The 27,500-nt window shown below is 52.4% G+C and overlaps 1 protein-coding gene across 2 annotated transcripts in view; it reads left to right on the forward strand.

The window, feature by feature from the left end:
- stk26 (serine/threonine protein kinase 26) overlaps window positions 1-27,500 on the forward strand; it is a 61,046-nt gene that overhangs the window by 24,297 nt on the left and 9,249 nt on the right. For both annotated transcript variants that reach the window (XM_055643438.1, XM_055643439.1), the window contains exons 2-7: window positions 10,578-10,808; window positions 19,747-19,803; window positions 20,823-20,931; window positions 22,335-22,492; window positions 23,646-23,831; window positions 25,810-25,958. In XM_055643438.1, coding sequence (XP_055499413.1) covers window positions 10,578-10,808; window positions 19,747-19,803; window positions 20,823-20,931; window positions 22,335-22,492; window positions 23,646-23,831; window positions 25,810-25,958 — 890 coding nt within the window. The remainder of the gene's footprint in view (window positions 1-10,577; window positions 10,809-19,746; window positions 19,804-20,822; window positions 20,932-22,334; window positions 22,493-23,645; window positions 23,832-25,809; window positions 25,959-27,500) is intronic.

The following is a 27,500-nucleotide window of genomic DNA, read 5'->3' on the forward strand; positions in this document are numbered from 1 at the left end:
CGCCCAACATTGGGAACATTTTTCCTGCAACTAGCTTGTCCAGTCCTTTTATAATTTTATATGTTTCTATAAGACACCCCCTCATCCTTCTAATCTCCAGTGAATGCAAGCCTAGTCTTTTCAATCTTTCCTCATATGACAGTCGGGTGTGTTAGCAGCAGGAAAGGTTTGCAAGCTGACAAAACTCCCCTGGGGCTAAAACACAAGAGAGAAGACACAGAGTGTTGGAGTAACTCAGCGGGTCAGGCAGCATCTGTGGAGAACATGGATAGGTGACGTTTCACAGAGTGCTGGAGTAACTCAGCGGGTGCAGCAGCATCTATGGAGCTAAGGAAATAGGTAACGTTTCGGGCCGAAACCCTTCCGGGTTTCGGCCCGAAACGTTGCCTATTTCCAGAAGGGCTTCAGCCCGAAACGTTGCCTATTTCCTTAGCTCCATAGATGCTGCTGCACCATAACTCAGCGGGTGGGTCAGGCAGCATCTGTGGAGAACATGGATAGGTGACGTTTCACAGAGTGCTGGAGTAACTCAGCGGGTCAGGCAGCATCTGTGGAGAACATGGAGAGGTGACGTTTCACACAGTGCTGGAGTAACTCAGCGGGTCAGGCAGCATCTGTGGAGAAAAATGGATAGGTGACGTTTCACAGAGTGCTGGAGTAACAGCGGGTCAGGCGGCATTTCTGGAGATAAAGGCTGGGTGATTTTTTTCGGGGCGGGACCCTTCTTCATACTGAGCCGGCCTGCTGAGTTCAAGAAGGGTCCTTTTTCTCCAGAGATGCTGCCTGGGTCTCGCTGTGTTACTCCAGGACTGTGTGTCCAAGAAAAATAGGAAGACCGTTTTTGGGGAGGTGCACTGAAAGGAGAAGAACAAAACTAATTGAGAATAAACAACATTGCTGAAACTCGTAGTGTGTGTGTGTGTGTGTGTGTGTGTGTGTGTGTGTGTGTGTGTGTGTGTGTGTGTGTGTGTGTGTGTGTCTGTGTCTGTCTGTCTGTCTGTCTGTCTGTCTGTCTGTCTGTCTGTCTGTCTGTCTGTCTGTCTGTCTGTCTGTCTGTGTGTGTGTGTGTGTCTGTCTGTCTCGAACAGTGACAGTGAACGAATAGTGAAAGGCCTGGATAGATTGGATGTGGAGAGGATGGTTCCACTAGTGGGAGAGTCTAGGACCAGAGGCCACAGCCTCAGAATTAAAGGACGTTTCTTCAGGAAGGAGATGAGGAGGGATTTCTTTAGTCAGAGGGTGGTGAATCTGTGGGATTCTTTGCCACAGACGGCTGTGGATATTTTTAAACCAGAGATAGATAGATTCTTGATTAGACAATAGGTGCAGGAAAAGGCCATTTGGCCCGTCGAACCAGCACCGCCATTCAATGTGATCATGGCTGATCATCCCCAATCAGTACCCCGTTCCTGCCTACTCCCCATATCCCCTGACTCCGCTATCTTTAAGAGCCCTATCTAGCTCTCTCTTGAAAGCATCTAGAGAACCTGCCTCCACCGCCCTCTGAGGCAGAGAATACCACACTCACAACTCTCTGTGTGAAAAAGTGTTTCCTCGTCTCCGTTCTAAATGGCTTACCCCTTATTCTTAAACTGTGGACCCTGGTTCTGGACTCCCCCAACATCGGGTTTAGTGCGGGTGTCAGGGGTTATGGGGAGAAGGCAGGAGAATGGGTTTGGGAGGGAGAGATAGATCAGCCATGATTGAATGGCGGAGTAGACTTGATGGGCCGAATGGCCTAATTCTGCTCCTGTCACATAAGCAGTCGGCAGATGCTCGGGGTGTGGACGCACCTGTGGAACCGGTGGAACTGCCCGAGCCCTGGGCTGGGATCACATGCATCACACGTCACAGTTTCTGGCTCAACAGGGTGGGTGCCGTGCTTTGTAAACCTTGCTGCCAAGCGAGGTATCGCCCCTCCCAGCAACCTCCGGGCTCTGGAATGCAAGACTTTGTTTGAAGGTGCGGTGAGGAACAGAGTGAGATGTGAAACATAGAAACATAGAAATTAGGTGCAGAAGTAGGCCATTCGGCCCTTCGAGACTGCACCATTCGCCATTCAATATGATCAGGGCTGATCATCCAACTCAGTATCCTGTACCTGCCTTCTCTCCATACCCCCTGATCCCCTTAGCCACAAGGGCCACATCTAACTCCCTCTTAAATATAGCCAATGAACTGTGGCCTCGACTACCCTCTGCGGCAGAGAGTTCCACAGATTCACCACTCTCTGTGTGAAAAAAGTTCTCCTGTGTGAACTCCACCTCCAGTTAAAACTCCACCTGCAGTTGACAGATAATCAGTGTGGGACCCGGCCATTCACACTGCCCCTGTACAGACTTGTCACAGAAAATTCCCTCCTTTTACCGAGCTACACTTTGAATTAAAAAAATAGACACAAAATGCTGGAGTCAAGGGCCCGTCCCACTTGCGCCATCTTTTCTGAGACTGCTGGCACCCGTCATATGTTGAAAATTCAGCAGCGACCAGAAAGACGCCACGACTCTTTGGGTGACCTCTCACGACCATACTGGCTGTGCGCTCGTGAGTCGTGTCCTCAGTCGCCCAAAGAGTCGTAGTGTCCTTCTGGTCGCTGCTGATTTTTCAACATGTTGAACATTTTTGGCGACCCATGACGGGTGCCGGCAGTCGCCAAAAAGATCGCGTAAGTGGGACAGGCCCTTTACTCAGCGGGCGGGTCAGGCAGCATCTGTGGAGATCATGGATAGGTGACGTTTCACAGAGTGCTGGAGTTACTCAGCGGGTGCAGCAGCATCTATCGAGCTAAGGAAATAGGCAACGTTTCGGGCCGAAACCCGGAAGGGTTTCGGCCCTAAACGTTGCCTATTTCCAGAAGGATTTCGGCCCGAAACGTTGCCTATTTCCTTCGCTCCATAGATGCTGCTGCACCATAACTCAGTGGGTCAGGCAGCATCTGTGGAGAACATGGATAGGTGACGTTTCACAGAGTGCTGGAGTAACTCAGCGGGTCAGGCAGCATCTGTGGAGAACATGGATAGGTGACGTTTCACAGAGTGCTGGAGTAACTCAGCGGGTGGGTCAGGCAGCATCTGTGGAGGGTATTGGCAATGTGGAGGTCCAGATGCAGCACCTCCACTGGATGTCGTTATCTCCTGCGAGTTGCAACCTGTTCACTATTTGCATGAATGTTGTAGAATTGGGGGATGATTTATGAGTTTGCTGGTGATCCAAAAGTAGGTGGAAGGTCAGATTGAGGCGAGGGGGATTGTGACTCGGCACGGTGGCGCAGCGGTAGAGTTACAACACCAGAGACCCGGGTTCAATCCTGACTACGGGTGCTGTCTGTACAGACTTTGTACGTTCTCCCCGTGACCACGTGGGTTTTCTGCAGGTGCTCCGGTTTCCTCCCACACTCCAAATATGTGCACATTTGTAGGTTAATTGTCTTGGTGAAATAGTGAATTGTCCCTAGTGGGTGTAGGATAGTGTTAGTGTGCAGAGATCGCTGGACTCGGTGGGCCGAAGGGCCTGTGTCCGCGCTGTATCTCTAAAGTAAACTAAACGGGAGATAGATAGATAGATAGATAGATAGATAGATAGATAGATAGATAGATAGATAGGAATCATCAGGGGAAAAAATGGCAAATGGAGTTTAACTTATACGAGGGTGAAGTCATAAGGCAGATTGTTTCCCCACGAGTGTGCACGGCTTTAAGGTGAGAGGGGGGAGGTTTAACAGAGATTAGTTTAGAGATACAGCACGGAGACGGGCCCTTTGAGTCACCGAGTCTGTGCCGACCAGCGATCACATGTTCACGATAGTTCTATATGATCTCACTTCCACATCCACTCCCTACTGACTGTACAGAGGGCCAGTTACCATACAGAGCTGTGCAGGGAAAGTTCACGTTTACATAGGGATGCCTGCAGCGCGGTGCCAGGGGTGGTGGAGGAGGCGGATAGGATAGTGATGTGCAAGAGGCTCTATGTTTAAGAAAGAACTGCAGGTGCTAGAAAAATGGAAGGTAGACAAAAATACTGGAGAAACTAAGCGGGTGCAGCAGCATCTATGGAGCGAAGGAATAGATGACGTTTTGGGTGGAGACCTTTCTTCAGACTGATGTGGGGGGGGGGGGGTGGGAAGAAGAAAGGAAGAGACGGAGACAGTGGGCTGTGGGAGAGCTGGGAAGGGGAGGGGAAGGAGGGAGAAAGCAGGGACTACCTGAAATTGGAGAAGTCAATGTTCATACTGCTGGGGTGTAAACTACCCAAGCAAACTATGAGGTGCTGCTCCACCAATTTGCGGTGGGACTCACTCTGGCCATGGAGGAGGCCCAGGACAGAAAGGTCGGATTCGGAATGGGAGGGGGAGTTGAAGTGCTGAGCCACCGGGATATTGGTTTGGTTATTGCGAATTGAGCGGAGGTGTTGGGCGAAGCTTGGTCTCACCGATGTAGAGCGGCTGACACCTGGAGCAGCGGATGCAATAGATGAGGTTTCAGATGGGAACATGGATATGCAGAGAATGGAAGGGGTGTAGATCACGTGTAGGCAGAGGAGATTAGTCACACGTGGCAGGAGGTTTGGCACGGACACTGTGGGCCGAAGGGCCTGTTCTCGTGCTGTACTGCTCTCTGTAAAGGTTCAATGCAGAGAGACCGTGCCTGAGTGAGTGAGGTTGGGAGGGGTCGAGGCGTACTAGGGTGTGAGTCACGGCTGGTCTGACGGGTGGAGGCAGGCAGGGAGGAAGCAGCAACAAATGCAAATGAGTCAAGTCAAGTCAAAGTCCATTTTAATCATCACATGATCTTTCGTTGCAGTTTTAATTTAGTTGAGTTTATTGTCACGTGTACCGAGGTACAGTAAAAAGCTTGTGTTGCGTGCTAACCAGTCAGCGGAAAGACAATACATGATTACAGTCGACCCATTTACAGTGTATAGATACGTGATAAGGGAATAACATTTAGTGCGAGGCTTTAGATTTAGAGAAACAGCGCGGAAACAGCCCACCGAGTCCGCACCGCCCAGCGATCCCCGCACATTCACACTCTCCTGCACGCAGTAGAGGCGATCTTACATTTATACCGAGCCAATTAACCTACAAACCTGCACGTCTTTGGAGTGTGGGAGGAAACTGAAGATCTCGGAGAAAACCCCACGCGGTCACGGGGCAAATGTACAAACTCCGTACAGACAGCTCCCCTGGTCAGGATCGAACCTGGGTCCCCGGCGCTGCAAGGCCGCAACTCTACCGCTGTCAGTTGTAGTTGATGAATTGGAAGGTTTTGTTCCAATTGTACAGACCTTCGGGCATCAGGGGTTACGGGGAAAAGGCGGGAGAATGGAGTTTGGAGGGAGAGATAGATCAGCCATGATTGGATGGCGGAGTAGACTTAATGGGCCGAATGGTCCACCACTTATGACCTTATGAACTTTCCACCCAAATCCCTCTCCTCATCTTCACATGCCACTCGTCTCTCCATATCTGACGTCCTTTTCACCTCCAGCCTTTATCACTTACTCCACCCATCCTGCCTACAGCTCTGCTATCTTCTGCCGCGGAGCCTTCCGGCTGCTTTGTCTATTTTGGTAAATAAGGTTAGATTGGTGTTTCAGTGTGGGCCGTTGCAAAGTGCCGGGTCACAAGGCAGTGTGGACATCACTGGGAGAGTGTACGCAACCCACACTAATAACCAACAGGGCCGCTATCTGGTCATGGTAGTCATGGAGATGTACAGCACGACAACAGGCCCTTCGGCCCACCTTCTCCATTCTGCTGGTCGGCACAGCCTCGATGGGCCGAACGGCCTGTTTCAGTTTAGTTCATTGTCATGTGTACCAAGGTACAGTGAGAAGTCTTTGTTTCTGCAGTGACTCTACAGTCAGAAGACTGAGGTAAAAACTTGTAGACAATAGATGTAGGCCATTCGGCCCTTCGAGCCAGCACTGCCATTCAATGTGATCATGGCTGATCATCCACAATCAGTACCCCGTTCCTGCCTTCTCCCCATATCCCCCGACTCCACTATCTTTAAGAGCCCTATCCAGCTCTCTCTTGAAAGTATCCAGAGAACCGGCCTCCACCGCCCTCTGAGGCAGAGAATTCCACGGACTCACAACTCTCTGGGTGAAAAAGTGTTTCCTCGTCTCCGTTTTAAATGACTTACCACTTATTCTTAAACTGTGGCCCCTGGTTCTGGACTACACCAACATCGGGAACATGTTTCCTGCCTCTAGCGTGTCCAAACCCTTAATAATCTTATATGTTACAATAAGATATCCTCTCATCCTTCTAAACTCCAGAGTGTACAAGCCCAGTCGGTCCATTTTCTCAGCATATGACAGTCCCGCCATCCCGGGAATTAACCTTGTAAACCTACACTGCACTCCCTCAATAGCAAGAATGTCCTTCCTCAAATTAGGGGACCAAAATTGCACACAATACTCCAGGTGTGGTCTCACTAGGGCCCTGTACAACTGCAGAAGGACCTCTTTGCTCCTATACTCTACTCTACTCCTCTTGTTATAAAGGTCAACATGCCATTCGCTTTCTTCACTGCCTGCTGTACCTACATGTTTACTTTCATTGACTGATGAACAAGGACCCCCCCAGATCCTGTTTTCACAATTTAACACCATTTATATCATAATCTGCCTTCCTGATTTTGCTCCCAAAACTGGTTCTGATTTTGAGACGTATGACAATATTCTCTGACACATTATTGCATTTCCTAGTTGGTTCAGTGTGACTGGAGATGGAGCCAATCATTTGGGATCGACACAAAATGTTTCAGTTCAGTTTAGTTTATTGTCACGTGTACTGAGGTACAGTGAAAAGCTTTTGTTGCGTGCTAACCAGTCAGCAGAAAGACAATACATGATTACAATCGATCCATTTACAGTGTATAGATACATGATGAGGGAATAATGTTTAGTGCAAGGTAAAGCCAGCAAAGTCCGATCAAGGATAGTGCGATGGGTCAAGGAGTTTGACGATCCCTGCTAAAGGAAGAATCTTAGAAGAATGGAGCAGCCGGGCTTGTACACTCTGGAGTTTAGAAGGATGAGAGGGTATCTCATTGAAACATATAAGATTATTAAGGTCTTGGACATGCTACAGGCTGGAAACATGTTCCCGATGTTGGGGGAGTCCAGAACCAGGGGCCACAGTTTAAGAATAAGGAGTAAGCCATTTAGAACGGAGATGAGGAAAAACTTTTTCACCCAGAGAGTTGTGAGTCTGTGGAATTCTCTGCCTCAGAGGGCGGTGGAGACAGGTTCTCTGGATGCTTTCAAGAGAGAGCTAGATAGGGCTCTTAAAGATAGCGGAGTCAGGGGATATGGGGAGAAGGTAGGAACGGGGTACTTATTGGTGTTGATCAGCCATGATCACAATGAATGGCGGTGCTGGCTAAAAGGGCCAAATGGCCTCTACTCCTGCACCTATTGTCTATTGTCTTTTAAGAAATATCCTGTAGGACTCCGCTATCTTTAAGAATTCTAACTCTCTTTGTGAAAGGTTTCCAGAGCATTAGTCTCGCACCACTCGCTGTTGGGCAGAGTAACTCAGCGGGACAGGCATATGATCATTGTTGATCATCCAAAACCAGTACCCCGTTCCTGCTTTCTCTCCATATCCCTTGATTCGTTAGCCCCAAGAAGTAAATCTAACTCTCTTGGGGGAAAAAAAACATCCAGTGAATTGGCCTCCACTGCCTTCTGTGACAGAGAATTCCACAGATTCACAACTCTCTGGGTGAAAAAGTTTTTCCTCATCTCAGTCCTAAATGGCCGACCCCTTATTCTTAAACTGTGTGACCCCTGGTTCTGGACTCCCCAACATTGGGTACATTTTCCCCACATCTAACCTGTCCAATGCCTTTAGAAGTTTATATGTTTCTATAAGATCGTTCCAAATTCCAGTGAATACAAGCCCAGTCGATCCATTCTCTCAACATATGACAGTCCCGCCATCCTGGGAATTAACCTGGTGAACCTACGCTGTACTCCCTCAATAGCAAGAAATTTCTTCCTCAAAGTAGGAGACCAAAACTGCACACAATACTCCAAGTGCGGTCTCACCAGGGCCCTGTACAACTGCAGTAGAACCTCCTGGCTCCTAAACTCAAATCCTCTCACAATGAAGGCCAACATGTCATTAGCTTTCTTCACTGCCTGCTGTACCTGCATTGGCTCATTGGCAGAATACTGCCCCTAGTGTTGGGAGGTGATGGTTGATGGTGTCACCAGCATGGCATGAGGTAGTGCCTGACCCAGGGTGGTGCACAGTTGCAGTTGGCATAATCCAAGGTTTAAAGAGAGGTTTTATTCAGAGAGTTAACAAAGTTACTGGCGCGACAGGTAGAGCTGCTGCCTCAACGGCAGAGACCCGCATTCGATCATGTCCTCGGGTGCTGTCTATGTGGAGTTTTCATGTTGTTCCTGTGACAGCATGGGACTCCCCTATGTTGTAATAGAGTCTTGGAAGATGCAGTTACTGAAACAGGCCCAGTGAATACAAATTCGTCCATCCTGGATTCTCTGCCCCATTTGACTGGTCCCACCCGCCTGGGAATTATTCCTCTGAACCTTTCCTGTCCCTCCCTCAATAGCCTGTGCATGGTTATGTTCAAAAGGAGATGAAACTGCACCTGTACTTAGTTGGGGGAGTCCTCACCAGGGGCCACAGTTTAAGTAAAGGCAGTAAGCCTTTGGAACGGAGACGAGGAAATCTTTTTCTCACGGAGAGGCCAACATGTCATTAGCTTTCTTCTGCCTCAGAGGTACCTGGATTGGCTCATTGGCTGAATACTTTCCTAGAGAGAGCTAGATTGATGGTGTCTTAAAGATAGCAGTGTCAGGGGGATATGGGGAGGAGTTGGCATAATGGGTCTTTCTTACAGTGGCGCGGCAGGTAGAGGCTGCTGCCTATCGGCAGAGGCATTCGACTTGGGCTTTATTCCCAACCAATTGTTCAAGCGCTTTTGATTGCAACATGCGCCTTAATTTAGATCAACAAAGAAACTGACAAGTTACTAAAGAACCTGGGGAGAAGGCAGGAACGGGGTACTGATTGGGGATGATCAGCCATGATCACATTGAATGGCGGTGCTGGCGTGTAGGGCCGAATGGCCTCCTCCTGCACGTGTTGTCGCTGGTCCCTATCAATGCTTTGTCTCAGGTTCAGTCCTCTTAAACTTTTCCTCCTGTTGGAAACCTGTGCATGGTGATGTTGAAATGTGTGATATGGGTGTGTTAGTTGGGGGAGTCCAGAACTCAGTGGGCCACAGTTTAACATATAAAACATGTAAGCCATTTAGGAACAGGACAATGTCCGTGCTGGGCATTCTCACAGAGATTTGTGAGTCTGAAACATTCACACAAAGAAAATGGGGTCCAAATTTTCCCAGGAACTCGTGGATGCTTTCACAGAGAGATACAGAGGTGTGGGAAACTGGCCCCCAACCTGCCCAACCTGCCCCACATGGGCCTTTCTCCCAGCTACACTAGTCCCACCTGCCTACGCTTTGTTCATATCCCTCCAAACCCGTCAACATGCGCCTTAAACAGAATCTCAACAAAGAAACTGTTGTCAGTTATTGATATGAGCAGATCCTATTGTCTTATACAATGTACAGTGAAACTGAAAGCTGCTCGTACTGAAGTCATACAAAGGAATTGACAATCGGACTCAACAAGTGGTGGCCAAACAAAACAGGAGGGGGGATGGGGGGGGGGAATAGGTGCACAAATTCTACGGCGCTACATACATATATACATATATACAGATGGAAGTCCGTGTTGGGCGGTGTAGTCAGTGCATGTGTGGATTTGAATTTATGGTAGATATAATTCTCGGGAAGCAGCTATTCCTGAGTCTGTTTGTCCTGGATTTGATGCACCTATAGCGCCTTCCAGAGGGCAGCAGGTCGAACAGTCCAAACGCAGGATGGGAGCTGTCTTTGGTGATCTTCTTTGCCCTGCAAATTTAGATCAACAAAGAAACTGACAAGTTACTAAAGAACCTGGGGAGAAGGCAGGAACGGGGTACTGATTGGGGATGATCAGCCATGATCACATTGAATGGCGGTGCTGGCGTGTAGGGCCGAATGGCCTCCTCCTGCACGTGTTGTCTATTGTCTATCAATGGGGTTTAAGGTTCAGTGGTGTCTAGAACTTGCTCCAAGTGTGAAGGGAGTGGATGAGAACGTGTGATAACATGGAACGTGTGTGAATGGGTGATCGATGGTCGGCGTGGACTCGGTGGGCCGCTGGCGAACATAGAACATAAAACATGTACAGCACAGGAACAGGCCCTTCAGCCCACAATGTCCGTGCTGGGCATGTGGGCATGGCCTAGACTGGAAACACACACACAAAGAAAATTGGTCCAAATTTTCCCACCGGAACGTCGTAGAATCACAGAGTGATACACAGAGTGTGGAAACTGGCCCAACCTGCCCAACCTGCCCCACACCGGCCAACAACGTCCCAGCTACACTAGTCCCACCTGCCTACGCTTGGTCCATATCCCTCCAAACCCGTCTAACTGTTTCTGAAACAGAATCTCAGCGTTGCCATCTTTCTGTTGTCAGAATTACCGAGCAGATCCTGAGGGACTCTTCACCAAGCTGGAGCGGATCGGAAAGGGGTCATTCGGTGAAGTCTTCAAAGGAATTGACAATCGGACTCAACAAGTGGTGGCCATCAAGATCATTGACCTTGAGGAAGCCGAGGATGAGATTGAGGACATCCAGCAGGAGATCACGGTCCTCAGTCAATGCGACAGCCCTTACGTAACCAAGTATTACGGATCATATTTAAAGGTGAGCAAAAAACATGTCCTTTGTAACAATAGAACTAATGTCACAGTGATATACAGCACGGAAACAGGCCCTTCGGCCCGGCTTGCTCATGCCAGCCTACTTGCCCTTCTGCACTAGATCTACCTGCCTGCGTTTGGCTCGCATCCTTCTACCTGTACAGGTGTCTTTTAAATGTTGTGATGATACCTGTCACAACTGGTGCTTCATTACATAGACCCACCACCCTGTGTGTGGACAAGGTTGTCCCTTGGGTTCCGATTAAACATTTCCCCTCTGTTATCTGTCCATGTCCTTCACAGATGCTACCTGGCCTACTGAGTTCCTCCAGCACTTTGCATATTGCTGGACATTCCAGCATCTGCAGTTCCTTGAGTTAGCGTTGGTATCAGTTGGGAACAGTGGGGGGAGGGGTGCAGAGGGGGGAGCGGAGGGTGGCCCCACCTCCACCCTCTGGGCCCACCATGGGGGGAGGGGGGAGGGGGCCAGTGTGGCCCCACTCACCCCCAATCAGCACCCCATTCCTGCCTTCTCCACATATCCCCTGACTCCGCTATTTTTAAGAGCCCTATCTAGCTCTCTCTTGAAAGCATCCAGAGAACCTGCCTCCACCGCCCTCCGAGGCAGAGAATTCCACAGACTCACAACTCTCTGTGTGAAAAATTGTTTCCTCGTCTCCGTTCTAAATGGCTTACTCCTTATTCTTAAACTGTGGCCCCTGGTTCTGGACTCCCCCAACATCGGGAACTTGTTTCCTGCCTCTAGCATGTCCAAACCATTTAATAATCTTATATATGTTTCAATACGATCCCCTCTCATCCTGCCTGTGTGTCCAGCTGAGTTACTCCAGCATTTTGTGTCTACCTTCGGTGCAGTTGGTGTAGTCTACATGGGCCTTCGTCTTTGAACACCTGGTCCAAAACATTGGCCACCAGGGATTGAAGGCATCGGCAGATCGGATCCACTCTTGGCGTGGTGATGCAGGGTGGATGTCGGTGGTGAGGGTTGACTCTGTGAGCTGTGATCTACCATGGCCGTTGTTGCTCGGACTCTGCCTAGTGCCAGATACACTGACCATGGGGAGGTGTGATCACACAGTAGCTGATCACACCAGAGTCAGCAGTGTTATTGATAGTGAGGAGGACAGTCTTGGCTTACAGGAAGGTATTGATCTTTGAGCAGAATAGGAAGAGCCTGGCAGATGGAATTTCATCCTGATAACTGCAAGCTGATACACGTTGTGAGGATTAATAAGGGAAGGACATCGGGATGAAGGGCCTGAGGGAGTATTGGAGTCAAAGCCCTCAATGGCCCAGTTATTGAAGGGCACAAGGGTACATCATGCCCCTCTTCATCTGCCTCCACCCCTATCACCTACCCCCACCCCCCGTCTCACCCTCTGCCCCACCCCCCCTCTGGCCCACCCCCACCCCTGGCCCTCCTCCACCCCCTGGCCCCACCCCCCCCCTCTGGCCCCACCTCCACCCCCTGGCCCCACCTCCACCCTCTGGCCCCACCTCCACCCTATGGCCCCACCCCCACCCCCTGGCCCCCCCCCCACCCTCCCCACCTCCACCCTCTGGCCCCACCTCCACCCCTGGCCCCTCCTCCACCCTCTGGCCCCACCTCCACCCCCTGGCCCCACCTCCACCCTCTGGCCCCACCTCCACCCTCTGGCCCCACCTCCACCCCCTCTGGCCCCACCTCCACCCTCTGGGCCCCACCTCCACCCTCTGGCCCCACCTCCACCCTCTGGCCCCACCTCCACCCTCTGGCCCCACCTCCACCCTCTGGCCCCACCCTCCACCCTCTGGCCCCACCTCCACCCTCTGGCCCCACCTCCACCCCCTGGCCCCACCTCCACCCTCTGGCCCCACCTCCACCCTCTGGCCCCACCTCCACCCTCTGGCCCCACCTCCACCCTCTGGCCCCCACCTCCACCCTCTGGCCCCACCTCCACCCTCTGGCCCCACCTCCACCCCCGGGCCCCACCTCCACCCCTCTGGCCCCACCTCCACCCCTCTGGCCCCACCTCCACCCTCTGCCCCCCTCCCCCCCTCCCCACCACCCTGCACCCAAGGGTCCGCGCCGACGACAGCGATCCCCGCACACTAACAATATCCTACAGCCTATAGGGACAATTTGTTTTACATTTGCCAAGCCACTTAACCTACAAACCTGTATGCCTTTGGAGCAAGGAAATTCCGTTCAATGATAGTGTGAGGGTCAGCAGTGAGGGGGGTCATAGTTCAGCTCTAGTTGTGGTCAGGTTTACAGGCAAGGTCTCGAATCCCTTATGTAGGAGCTTCAGCTGCCATTCCCAGCGCCTGGCACCTCCTCTGGGCGGAGGTGGTGTTGCAGGCTGTGGTAAGCCCCTCCTGCCACCCTCCCCTCCATCCCCCCCCCCCCCCCCCCTCGCCTCTCCCAATGGCCTTAAGGCACCGCCTGTGTGAATCCTGTGAATAGTCAGTCATTCTGGTGTCAAAGATTGACAGCTTCTTGATCAGTACAGGTGTCAGGGGTGAAGGCAGGAGAATGGGGAAGAGAGGGAGGGGGAGATAGATCAGCCATGATTGAATGGCGGAGTAGACTTGATGGAGTCCACTAACTCTGCCCCTTATGAGCTTATTGAGCCGTCCACAGGATAACGTTCAGTGCAAGATCAAGTCCGATTAAACATGGCTGCCCGACCCGCTGAGTTCCTCCAGCGCTTTGCAGCATCTGCAGTTCCGTGCTTCTCTCTGTCCTGCGTTCTATGTAACGTTACTCCGATCAATAGTGACGAGATCACAGTCACCGATACGGCTGCACAGCCCGAGCATTACTATAGTTTCACCGCAGGTTTGGGCCTTGCACCAGTGATCTGGAGAAGCTACCACATCACATCACCTCCCTGCTCCACCCTGCCCTTGGTTCCTCAATGGGATTAGTGCGGGTAGGTGCCGGCCATGATGGGCCAAAGGGCCTGATTTGTTCATGTTCATACTTGATGGGAGCAGAATTGGGCCATTCGGCCCATCAAGCCTACTGTACCATCCAATCATGGATGATCTCTCTTTCCCTCTCAACCCCAGCCTCCTGCCGTCTCCCCATACCCACTGACACCAGTACTGATCAAGGATCTGTCAATCTGTGCCTGAGAAAACATGAACTGATTGATCTGTGGCAATGAATTCCACAGATTCACCACCCACTGATTAAAGAAATTCCTCCTCATCTCCTTCCCAAAGGAACGTCCTTTTATTCTGAGGCTGTGACCTCTGGTCCTAGACTCTCCCACTAGTGGAACCATCCTCTCCACATCCACTCAATCCAGGCCTTTCACTGTTTGTTTTGTGCAGTCTGTCCTGCACTTTCTATCGTCATTAGTCAGTACTACTAGCTCGAGTGTGATCTGCTGCCTTTACCTGCTGTGACCACCTTGTGCCCAGGAGCCTTCAATGCCAGCCCGGCCCTTCTGTAGCCCGCTAATGTGATCAACGGTCAACACCTTCCCTGCGTCTCAATCTGCTCGCTTGGCTCATTGCTGTTGTACTCCTGTCAGGACAGATAAGAGATAGCAGGCAGTGAAGAAAGCGAATGGCATGTTGGCCTTCATCACAAGAGGAGTCGAGTATAGGAGCAAAGAGGTACTTCTGCAGTTGTACAGAGCCCTAGTGAGACCACTCCTGGAGTATTATGTGCAGTTTTGGTCCCCTAATTTGAGGAAGGACATTCTTGCTATTGAGGGGGTGCAGCGTAGGTTTACAAGGTTAATTCCTGGGATGGCGGGACTGTCATATGCTGAGAGAATGGAGCAGTTGGGTTTGTTCACTCTGGAGTTTAGAAGGATGAGAAGGGATCTTATTGAAACATATAAGATTATTGAGGGTTTGGGCACGCTAGAGGCAGGAAACATGTTCCCGATGTTGGGGGAGTCTAGAACCAGGGGCCACAGTTTAAGATTAAGGGGTAAGCCATTTAGAACGGAGACAAGGAAACACTTTTTCTCACAAAGAGTGGTGAGTCTGTGGAATTCTCTGCCTCAGACAGCGGTGGAGGCAAAGTTCAAAGGATGCTTTGGCGAGAGAGAGCTAGATAGGGCTCTTAAAGTAGCGGTTGCAAGGGCACATGGGTCTTGAAGGCAGAGAACGGGGTGCGCTCGCTGAGTCCCGGGGATGATCAGCCATGATCACATTGCGCGGGGGTGGTGTTCGTAAGGCCCCGCTCCAATTGCCTTCGACCTCCTGCAACTCGGTCTAAAGAGAAAGTTGCACCCGAGAGCCCTGAAAAGCCGTCTCCCTCCAGGGATCCGCGGGCAAGTGAAGTGGCCCCTCCACTGGGTGAAGTGGCCCCTCCACTGGGTGAAGTGGCCCCTCCACTGGGTGAAGTGGCCCCTCCACTGGGTGAAGTGGACCCTCCACTGTGCGGTGGGACTCCACACATTCACTCTCGACACTCCCTTGTGCATTGTAGGAATTGAATCCTCGCAATTGTATACACGGGGCAAAGGTTGGTTCTGCCTGGTTCTTTGTGAATCGCAGAGCAAGTGAAAGCACTGAGTGTCCGACCCCACCCCTGTTTTGTGTGTTCTCGTGTGGGCCATGAGTTGAAGGGGTTGGACAGGTTTAGCAGGATACACTGGTAAGTGGGTAAACACACAGAGTGCTGGAGTAACTCAGCGGGTCAGGCAGCATCTGTGGAGAGAAGGAATTGGCCATGTTTCGGGTTGAGACCCTCCTTCAGACTGATGTCAGGGGAGGGGGTAGAACAAGGTCAGAAGAAGGGTCTCCACCCGAAACGTGGCCTATTCCTTCCCTCCATAAATGCTGCCTGCCTGACCCAATGAGTTACTCCAGCATTTTGTGTCTACCATCGATTTTACCAGCATCTGCAGTTCTTTCTTAAACGTGGGTGAGTGGGACTAGCTTTGGGCAGCACGACGGCTTGCGGTGGAGTTGCTGCTTTACAGACAAGGGGAGTAACATGACGGACCATCAGTTGCTGCAACATCGGTGCGGGATCTGTATCCATATTTTGGGAACGATTTGTAGGGATTTGAGGAATGAGCAAGGGAGTGGGATCAATTGGAAAGGGTGGTGGTGGTGGGGGAAGGGGAGGGGGGGGATACGGCAGCCAGGCGCATGGACGGAAATCCTGCTTTGAGATGTGGGGGACAATCCCCCCCCCCCCCATGTTTTGTAATCCGGACTTTATCAGTCGCTTTCTAAGGGCTGAATCGGCCCGTTCGCGGGGCCTTTCATCGCCCGGCGCTGGCCTAAAACCAAATTGGTGCATCGAGGCCATCGAGGCTCCCGATATTGAAGCCACTGCCGGGCGATGGAAGATCCTGCGCCCGGTTTTAAGCCGCGCCGGGCGATGAAAGGCCCCGCCAACGGGCCGATTCAAGCCCCACCATTCGGGGCGGACAAAGCTGCTGTCGCCGGAGTTCGGAGTCGGTCACCAACCAGGTCAGCTCCCGATGTTACCGTCCACAGGGCCCACGGCCGAAGCCTCGCGTGTGGCCGGCAAGAAATTGTGTACCCCGCATGTTTTTATAGCGATTTCCGAGCATGGCCAGTCGGACATGGAAATCCAAATAGTCTGTTGTCCGTGTCTGAGCCGGGTGTGCGTGGGATCACCGTGTTGTCCAGCAGCATCAAAGTGGCTCTGTTTGTTAACACCTCGTGGTGCGCTGGGCTCTGCTCCATCGTGGAGTCGGGGTGAGGCAACGTTACTTTCATTTCACTGCACATCTTATGTGTACGTGACGAATAAACTTGACTTGACTTGATGGGGGAGTGAGTTTCATCAGTCTGCGCTCGGGGTGAGGCAATGCACGGGTCCTTCACTGAGATTTACGCTGCTACTTGTCAGAGCGCTGCAGGCTTTGGCTATTGGTTTGTTATTGCCACGTTTAGTTTAGAGTCAGGGTCGTACAGCGTGGAAAACAGGCCCTTCGGCCCAACTTGCCTGCGCTGTTGAAATGATCAGACTTGTACACAGTGATTGGAATCCGTAGTTTTTTATTAGCAACTCTCTGTGGAGGTAACACCAGGTGCTTTCATCTCCATGCGTTCAGCTAGTCTTAACTAGTGAGAGACAGAGGGACAGAGAGAGAGACAGAGAGAGAGAGACAGAGAGAGAGACAGAGAGAGCTATCAAGCCTGTGGGTGGATCAGTATTATGTGTGATAACATATATATAGTATCGACACACACCGCCCAACATGCCGCAGCTACTCTAGTCCCACCTGCCCGCCTTTGGCCCATATCCCTCCAAACCTGTCCTATATATCTACCTGTCTAACTGTTTCTTAACCATTGTGATAGTCCCAGGCTCAACTACCTCCTCTGACAGCTCGTTCCATACACCCACCACCCTCTGTGTATAAATGTTGCCCCCGGCATCTTGTTCACCTCGCCTTAAAGTACACAGAGTAGCTTTGTGTTGTGTGCTAACCAGTCAGTGGAAAGACCATACATAATTCTAATCGAGTCGTCCGCAGTGTGTAGGTGCAGGATAACGGCATTAACGTTTAGCTCAAGGTGAAGTCCAGAAACATCTGATTTAAAATAGTCGGTTTTGAATGAGGTAGATGTCAGCTCAGGACTGCTCTCAGTACAGTGGCAAGCTTCTGTTTGTGTGTTGTGCTTCTAATCATACCATACATGAGCACAATCACACCACGCACACCAACTGAGGAAGGGTCCCAACCCAAAACGTCACCACTCCAGCACTCTGTGAAACGTCACCCATCCATGTTCTCCACAGATGCTGCCTGACCCGCTGAGTTACTCCAGCACTCTGTGAAACGTCACCTATCCATGTTCTCCACAGATGCTGCCTGACCCGCTGAGTTACTCCAGCACTCTGTGAAATAAACGTCAGCCCCTATCCATGTTCTCCACAGATGCTGCCTGACCCGCTGAGTTACTCCAGCACTCTGCGAACCGTCACCTATCCATGTTCTCCACAGATGCTGCCTGACCCGCTGAGTTACTCCAGCACTCTGTGAAACGTCACCTATCCATGTTCTCCACAGATGCTGCCTGACTCGCTGAGTTATGGTGCAGCAGCATCTATGGAGCTAAGGAAATAGGCAACGTTTCGGGCCGAAGCCCTTCTGGAAATAGGCAACGTTTCGGGCCGAAACCCGGAAGGGTTTCGGCCCGAAACGTTACCTATTTCCTTAGCTCCATAGATGCTGCTGCACCCGCTGAGTTACTCCAGCACCCATCCTCTGTGAAACGTCACCTATCCATGTTCTCCACAGATGCTGCCTGACCCGCTGAGTTACTCCAGCACTCTGTGAATCGTCACCTATCCATGTTCTCCACAGATGCTGCCTGACCCGCTGAGTTACTCCAGCACTCTGTGTCGTTTTTCATACACATGTACAGCAGGTAGTGGACAGTTTAAAATACCAAAGTGCAGAATATACTGTTGCAGCGATATAGTGTTACACTTACAAAGAAAAGTGCAAGGCCTGCAATGGGGTAGGTTGGAAGATTACGACTAGCTTATGGGAGAACCGTTCAGTAGTCTCATCACAGAGGGGAAGAAGCTGTTCCTAAATCTGGTGGTGGAGGGGGAGGGGGAGGGTGGTCCTTGATTATGTTGGCTGTTTCCCCAAGGCAGAGTGAAGTGTAGATGGGGGCTAATGTTGAGAAGGCTGGTCTGTGGTACAGCATTGAAACAGGCCCTTTGGCCCAACTCACATATGCTAGCCAAGATGCCTCCCTGAACTTGTGCCACCTGCCTGCATTTGGCCCATATTCCCATCCATGTACCTGTCTGTGTCTATTAAACATTGTAATTGTAGCTGCCTCTCCATGTCCTGTGCAGGCTCATTCCTGCTTGCCCTCAGGCCCCTTTCAATCTTCCCCTTGTGTGTTGGAAGTGATCAAAGCATCCAGGACAGAAAAAGACCGTTCGGTCCATCATGTCAATGCTGCCCATCAACCAACAAATCCTACTAATCCCATTGCGCTTCCACTCACCTCACGGCGCCGGGCCGTAGGGCGGTGGGCCGTGAGGTACCGAGCCGTGAGGTACCGGACGGTGGGCCGTGAGGTGCCGGGCCGTGAGGTGCCGGGCCGTGAGGTGCCGGGCCGTGAGGTGCCGGGCCGTAGGGTGGTGGGCCGTGAGGTGCCGGGCCGTGAGGTTCCGGGGTGGGCCGTGAGGTACCGGGCCGTGAGGTGCCGGGCCGTGAGGTGCCGGGCCGTGAGGTACCAGGCCGTGAGGTTCCGGGCCGTGAGGTTCCGGGCCGTGAGGTACCGGGCCGTGAGGTGCCGGGCCGTGAGGTACCGGGCCGTGAGGTGCCGGGCCGTGGGGCAAGGGGCCGTGAGGTACCGGGCCGTGAGGTGCCGGGCGTGAGGGGCCGGGAGGTAGGTGCCGGGCCGTGAGGTGCCGGGCCGTGAGGTGCCGGGCCGTGAGGTGCCGGGCCGTGAGGTGCCGGGCCGTGAGGTGCCGGGCCGTGAGGTGCCGGGCCGTGAGGGCGGGCCGTGAGGTGCCGGGCCGTGAGGTGCCGGGCCGTAGGGGTGGGCCGTGAGGTACCGGGCCGTGAGGTGCCGGGCCGTGAGGTGCCGGCCGTGGTAGGCCGTGAGGTGCCGGGCCGTGAGGTGCCGGGCCGTGAGGTACCGGGCGGTGGGCCGTGCCATGAGGGTACCGGGCCGTGAGGTGCCGGGCCGTGAGGTGCCGGGCCGTGAGGTGCCGGGCCGTGAGGTGCCGGGCCGTGAGGTACCGGGCGGTGGGCCGTGAGGTACCGGGCCGTGAGGTGCCGGGCCGTGAGGTGCCGGGCCGTGAGGTACCGGGCCGTACCGGGCCGTGAGGTACCGGGCCGTGAGGTACCGGGCCGTGAGACAATGGCTGCCACCACATGGTCCCCAGCTACAGCGCAACGTTTCAGCGCTCGTCCACTGATAGCTCTAACGCATCAATCTTGCTTCTCTCTTCACAGGGGACAAAGTTGTGGATCATCATGGAATATCTGGGAGGAGGCTCGGCACTGGATCTGGTAAGTGTGAATCCATCCATAAGCCCCCGGAAAATCCAGCAGCGACCAGAAAGACGCTACAACTGTTTGGGCGACTGAGGAGACGACTCGCGACCATACAGGCGACATGTCGCGGGGTGAAGCCTGTACGGTCGTGAGTAGTCGCCCAAAGAGCCGTACCTTGTTCTGGTCGCCGCTGGATTTTCACCATGTTGACAATTTCTTGCGACCTGTAACGACCTATGACGGGTGCCGGCAGTCGCCGAAAAAGTCACGTAAGTGGGACAGGCCCTTAAGACTCTCTAGAAATCTACATTAGCCAGACAACGCCGTCAGCGGGCCAGGCCGCTTCTGGAGAAGAGGAAGGAATGAATGCAGGGTGGAGCCGGTGTACGTAGCAATCACGCCGTGCCAATCTGCCCGGCAACTCAATCTCACAGCCTGTTCCACTAAGGTCACTAAGGTCATCTCAGTTCCGCATTCCTGCCCTGGAACTCTCCACACTCTCCCTCTTCCTGAAATACATCCATAGACTCCCATTCCCACCGCCGTGTGTGTGCGAGAGAGAGAGAAAAAGTGTTTCCTCGTCTGCAATATGTTCCCGATGTTGGGGGCGTCCAGAACCAGGGGCCACAGTTTGAGAATAAAGAGTAAGCCATTTAGAACGGAGACGAGGAACATTTTCTCACAGAGAGTGGTGAGTCTGTGGAATTCTCTGCCTCAGAGGGCGGTGGAGGCCGGTTCTCTGGATACTTTCAAGAGAGAGCTAGATTGGGCTCTTAAAAAAAGCGGAGTTGGGGGATATGGGGAGAAGGCAGGAACGGGGTGCTGATTGGATGATCAGCCATGATCATATTGAATGGCGGTGCTGGCTGGAAGGGCCGAATGGCCTATTGTCTATTGTTTGGAAGCTACTCCAATTCTTGGTGAGGCCACACGTGGAGTGCGGTGTGGAGCAGGGGGGGGATGTGGTTACGCTGGGCGAGATGGAGGGAAGGGGCTACGTGGATGTTGGTGTGTGACCATCGTTTGTCCGGCAGCTCCGAGCCGGCCCCTTTGACGAGTTCCAGATCGCCACCATGCTGAAGGAGATCCTGAAGGGCCTGGACTACCTGCACTCCGAGAAGAAGATCCACAGAGATATCAAAGGTAGGGGCAAGGTCACACCAGGGTGGGGAGGGGGTGGTCGCAGATATGGTGACTGTATTTGAGAACAAACCACACAGCCATCGATGGAGGCCATTAAAGATTGGCACAGTGGCGCAGCGGGTGGAGCTGCTGCCTCACAGCGCCAGAGGCTCTGGTTGGATCCTGACTTTGGGTGCTGTCTGTGTGGAGTGTGCACGTTCTCCCCGTGACCGCGTGGGTTTCCTCCGAACGCTCTGGTTTCTTGCCACGTGCGGGTTTGTGGGTTAACGGGCTCCTGTGGTGGTGTCGGGAGGCCATCACAGCACAGCACAGGAGCACAATGTTAATGCTGAGCATGAGCACGACATGGAACCAGAGTTTACAGGTGATTGGTGGTCAGAATGGACGCGATGGGCCGAAGGGCCTGTTTATACACGCTGTATCTCTAAAGCTAAAACCCTTACAGGTGCCCACTTCACCAGCACGGTGGCGCAGCGGTAGAGTTGCTGCCTCACAGCGCCAGAGACCCGGGTTCCATCCTGACTGCGGGTGCTGTCTGTACGGAGTTTGCACGTTCTCCCCGTCACCTGCGTGGGTTTCTCCAGGTGGTCCGGTTTCCTCCTATAAGGTCATAAGGGATGGGAGCAGAACTAGGCCATTCGGCCCATCGAGTCTACTCCGCCATTCAATCATGGCTGATCTGTCTCTCCCTCCTAACCCCATTCTCCTGCCTTCTCCCCGTAACCTCTGATTTAGTTTAGTTTAGAGATCCAGCACTAATCAGGCCCTTCGGCCCACCGGGTCTGTGCCGACCAGCGATCCCTGCACACTAACACTATCCCACACCGACTAGGGACAATTTACACATTTACACTTATACCAAGCCAATTAACCTGCAGACCTGCACGTCTTGGAGTGTGGGAGGAAACGGAAGATCTCGGAGAAAACCCACGCAGGTCACGGGGAGAACGTGCAAACTCCGTACAGACAGCACCCGTGGTCAGGATCGAACCCGGGTCTCTGGTGCTGTGAGGCAGCAGCTCTACCGCTGTGCCACCGTGACCGGTCCAAAACATGTACTGAGCAAGAAACACCGGTACTATTCTAGCCTCACACACTCCAAACGTTTTGTAGGTTAATTGGTTTTGCAAAAATTGTAAGTTGTCCCTAGTGTGTGAGTGTGAGATTGTGCTAGTCATCGCTGGTCGGCACGGTCTCAGTGGGCTGAAGGGCCTGTTTGTGCATGGTATCTCTCCAGTGTACAGTGTTGTGTGTGTGTAGTTGTCACCCTCTCTTACCTTCTCTCCCTCCCCCTCTCTCTCCCTCTCCCTCTCCCTCCCCCCCTCTCCCTCCCCCCCCCCCCCCTCCCTCCCTCTCTCTCCCCCTCCCCCCCCCCCCCCCCCCCTCCCCCTCTCTCTCCCCAGCGGCCAATGTCCTGCTGTCGGAGCAGGGTGAGGTGAAGCTGGCGGACTTTGGTGTGGCGGGGCAGCTGACGGACACACAGATCAAACGGGACACGTTCGTGGGCACGCCGTTCTGGATGGCCCCTGAGGTCATCCAGCAGTCTGCCTACGACTCCAAGGTAAGTGACGTCGTGCACGCCGCCCGCTACTGAGACCATTCTGCACCTCGCCTCCATACTAGCCCCTTTGCAACACGAGGACAGAAGTAATCTGCAAAACACACAGTGAATAAATGTCTTCCCTTTAAAGATAAACAACGTCTGTCTCTGGCTGCCCCAGTGCATCACTGTGACATGTTGCAGCCGCCCCATATGATGATGTGTCATGCTGTGGCACTGCACTGTGTTGCAGCCCCCCGTGTGACAATACACAATAGGTGCAGGAGGAGGCCATTTCAGGAGGAGGAGGTCCCCCTGTCCCCCTTTGAGCAGGGGAGCGGTGTCTGATAGACAATAGGTGCAGGAAGAGGCCATTCGGCCCTTCCAGCCAGCACCGCCATTCAATGTGATCATGGCTGATCATCCCCAATCAGTACCCCGTTCCTGCCTTCTCCCCATATCCCCTGACTCCACTATCTTTAAGAGCCCTATCTAGCTCTCTCTTGAAAGCTTCCAGAGAACCGGCCTCCACCGCCCTCTGAGGCAGAGAATTCCACAGACTCACAACTCTCTGTGAGAAAAAGTGTTTCCTCGTCTCCGTTCTAAATGGTTTACTCCTTATTCTTGAACTGTGTGTGGCCCCTGGTTCTGGACTCCCCCAACATCGGGAACATGTTTCCTGCCTCTAGCGTGTCCAAGCCCTTAATAATCTGATATGTTTCAATGAGAACACCTCTCATCCTTCTAAACTCCAGAGTGTACAAGCCCAGCCGCTCCATTCTCTCAGCATAAGACAGTCCCGCCATCCCGGGAATTAACCTGGTGAACCTACGCTGCACTCCCTCAATAGCAAGAATTCAGATTCAGATTCAGATTAAAATTGAATCTGAATCTGAATCTGAAGAATGTCCTTCCTCAAATTAGGGGGACAAAACTGCACACAATACTCCAGGTGTGGTCTCACTAGGGCTCTGTACAACTGCAGAAGGACCTCTTTGCTCCTATACTCGTTTCCTCTTGTTATAAAGTCCTGTTGCGCTGCACTACGCTATTACAGCCCGTTGTGTGACGATGTATATCGCGCTGCGCTGTGTTACAGCCCCCTGCGTGCCCCACCGTGCTGTGTTGCAGTTCTCCTGTGTGACACTGTCTCTCTCCCTCTCTCCCTCCCCAGGCTGACATCTGGTCTCTGGGCATCACGGCCATCGAGCTGGCCAAGGGGGAGCCCCCCAACTCGGACATGCACCCGATGAGGGTCCTCTTCCTCATTCCCAAGAACAACCCGCCCACGCTGGGGGGAGAGTTCAGCAAATCATTCAAGGAGTTTATCGACGCGTGTCTGAACAAGGACCCCTCCTTCGTAAGTACCGGCTCTGGGCCCCAGACGCAACTCGGGGTGGGGGTGGGGTCTGGGCCGATGGCAACTTTTGCTCATAGCGCTGCGGGTACATGGAACGAGCTGCCAGAGGAGGTGGTTGAGGCATGTACAACAATATGTAAAACACATTTGGACAGGCAGACAAAAATGCTGGAGAAACTCAGCGGGTGAGGCAGCATCTATGGAGTGAAGGAATAGGTGACGTTTCGGGTCGAGACCCGGAAGGGTCTCGACCCGAAACGTCAACTATTCCTTCGCTCCATAGATGCTTCCTGGTCTCAACCTGAAACGTCACCTATTCCTTCGCTCCATAGATTTTTCCGAGTCTCGACCCGAAACGTCACCTATTCCTTCGCTCCATAGATGCTGCCGCACCCGCTGAGTTTCCCCAGCACTTTTGTCTACCTTCGATTTTCCAGCATCTGCAGTTCCTTCTTAAACATTTGGACAGGGACATGGACAATAGGTGCAGGAGTAGGCCATTCGGCCCTTCGAGCCAGCACCGCCATTCAATGTGATCACGGCTGATCATCCCCAATCAGTACCCCGTTCCTGCCCTCTCCCCATATCCCCTGACTCCGCGCTATTTTTAAGAGCCCTATCTAGCTCTCTCTTGAAAGCATCCAGAGAACCGGCCTCCACCGCCCTCTGAGGCAGAGAATTCCACAAATTCACAACTCTCTGTGTGAAAAAGTGTTTCCTCATCTCCGTTCTAAATGGCTTACCCCTTATTCTTAAACTGTGTGTGGCCCCTGGTTCTGGACTCCCCCAACATCGGGAACATGTTTTCTTCCTCGAGCGCGTCCAATCCCTTAATAATTTTATCTGTTTCTATAAGATCCCCTCTCATCCTTCTAAACTCCAGAGTGTACAAGCCCAGTCGCTCCATTCTATCAACATATGACTGTCCCGCCATCCCGGAAATTAACCTGGTGAACCTACGCTGCACTCCCTCAATAGCAAGAATGTCCTTCCTCAAATTAGGGGACCAAAACTGCACACAATACTCCAGGTGTGGTCTCACTAGGGCTCTGTACAACTGCAGAAGGACCTCTTTGTTCCTATACTCGACTCCTCTTGTTATGAAGGCCAACATGCCATTCGCTTTCTGCACTGCCTGCTGTACCTGCATGCTTACTTTCAGTGACTGATGAACAAGGACCCCCAGATCCCGTTGTACTTCCCCTTTTCCCAACTTGACACCATTTAGATAATAATCTGCCTTCCTGTTCTTGCTACCAAAGTGGATAACCTCACATTTACCCACATTAAACTCCATCTGCCATGCATCTGCCCACTCCCCCAACCTGTCCAAGTCACCGTGCATTCTCATAGCATCCTCCTCACAGTTCACACTGCCACCCAGCTTTGTGTCATCTGCAAATGTTACTTTATGATAGGAGACGTATAGAGGGATTCTGGCCAAACGCACGTCAATGGGACAAGTGTGGGTGGATCAGCATGAATGTGTTGGGCCGAAGGGCCTATTTCTGTACTATCCGACCTCCATCCTGATGGAATGAAAAGTCCTGCAAGTCAAACTCCTGCAGATGCTGGAAACCTGAAACAAAATGTTGGAAGCACTCAGCGGGTGATGGATGTATCTGGGGAGGTGCAACTAGAGCTGGTGTTAAAGGATGTGTAGGAAGGAACTGCAGATGCTGCTCTACACCAAAGATAGACACAGAATGCTGGAGTTACTCAGCGGGTCCAGCACCATCTGTGGAGAGAAGGAATGAGTGACATTTCAGGTTGAGACCCTTCAGACCCGAAACGTCACCCATTCCTTCCCTCCAGAGATGCTGCCGGCCCCGCTGAGTAACTCCAACATCTTGTGTCTATCTGGGGTGTTACTGGTCAGTGTTCTGCTGGCAGGTGGTAGTTCTGGAACCTTCCGCCAGTCTGCGTTTCTCAGTCCCGCCAGGTAGTGACTGACACTCATTCTCTCCGTTGCGCCCAGCGGCCCACAGCCAGGGAGCTGCTCAAACACAAGTTCATCCTGAAGAACTGCAAGAAGACGTCATATCTAACGGAGCTGATCGATGGATACAAGCGGTGGAAGGCCGAGGGTCACAGCGACGATGACTCCAGTTCAGACGAGTCCGACTCGTAAGTAGCGCCCATCCCGTAACGCAACCCCTCGATCAATGGTACACGGGTTTAGTGTAGAGGTACAGTGCAGAAACATGTCCGCTCTGACCAGCGATCCCCACACACACACACACACACACACACACACACACACACACACACACACACACACACACGAACACACACACACACACACACACACACACACACACACACACAGACACACGCGCACGAAACATAGACAACACACACACACACACACACACACACACAGACACACAGCGCACGCGCACCCTCTGATCCCCACACACACACACACACACACACAACACACAACACCCACACACACACATTCACCACACACACACACACACACACACACACACACACACACACACACACACACACACCTACACACATACACAATCCCACACTCACTAGTTTAGAGATACAGTGCCGAAACATGTCGGAAACATAGAAATTAGGTGCAGGAGTAGGCCATTCGGCCCTTCGAGCCTGCACCACCATTGAATATGATCATGGGTGATCATCCAACTCAGTATCCTGTACCAGCCTTCTCTCCATACCCCCTGATCCCTTTAGCCACAAGGGCCACATCTAACTCCCTCTTAAATATAGCCAATGAACTGGCCTCAACTACCTTCTGTGGCAGAGAATTCCAGAGATTCACCACCCTCTGTGTGAAAAATGATTTTCTCATCTCGGTCCTAAAAGACTTCCCTCTTATCCTTAAGCTGTGACCCCTTGTTCTGGACTTCCCCAACATCGGGAACAATCTTCCTGCATCTAGCCTGTCCAACCTCTTAAGAATTTTGTAAGTTTCTATAAGATCCCCCCTCAATCTTCTAAATTCTAGCGAGTACAAGCCGAGTCTATCCAGTCTTTCTTCATATGAAAGTCCTGCCATCCCAGGAATCGGTCTGGTGAACCTTCTCTGTACTCCCTCTATGGCAAGAATGTATTTCCTCAGAGACCAAAACTGTACGCAACAGGCCCTTCAGCCCATCAGGTCCGTGCCGACCAGTGATCCCCGCACACTAACACTATCCTACACACACTAGTTTAGAGATACAGCGCCGAAACAGGTCCTTCGGCCCATCAGGTCCGTGCCAATCAGTGATCCCAACACACTAACACTATCCTACACACTCTAGAGACAATTTACACGTACACCAAGCTGATTAATCTACAAACCTGCACGTCTTTGGAGTGTGGGGGGAATCAAAGATCTCAGGTCACGGGGAGAACGTGCAAACTCCATACAGACAGCACTTGTAGTCAGGATTGAACCCGGGTCTCTGGCGCTGTGAGGCAGCAGCTCTACCCGCTGCGCCACCGTCTCGGGTGGGAATAGTAACTGGTTGAAATCTTCAACAATTGGCGCAGCATCTGAAGAGAGGGAGAAATGGGAAATGGTGTCTTCAGGACAGATCTGATCGCTGGCCTGAACTGTTAGTTCCTGCACTTTGTTTCCTCCACGGCCAATGTCCAGTTAAAAATAGCTCTGCTAATATAGGGTGTGTTTTGTTGCTGGGCTGG

This window comes from Leucoraja erinacea, chromosome 12 (assembly GCF_028641065.1).
Source record: "Leucoraja erinacea ecotype New England chromosome 12, Leri_hhj_1, whole genome shotgun sequence".
Lineage (NCBI taxonomy): Eukaryota > Metazoa > Chordata > Chondrichthyes > Rajiformes > Rajidae > Leucoraja > Leucoraja erinaceus.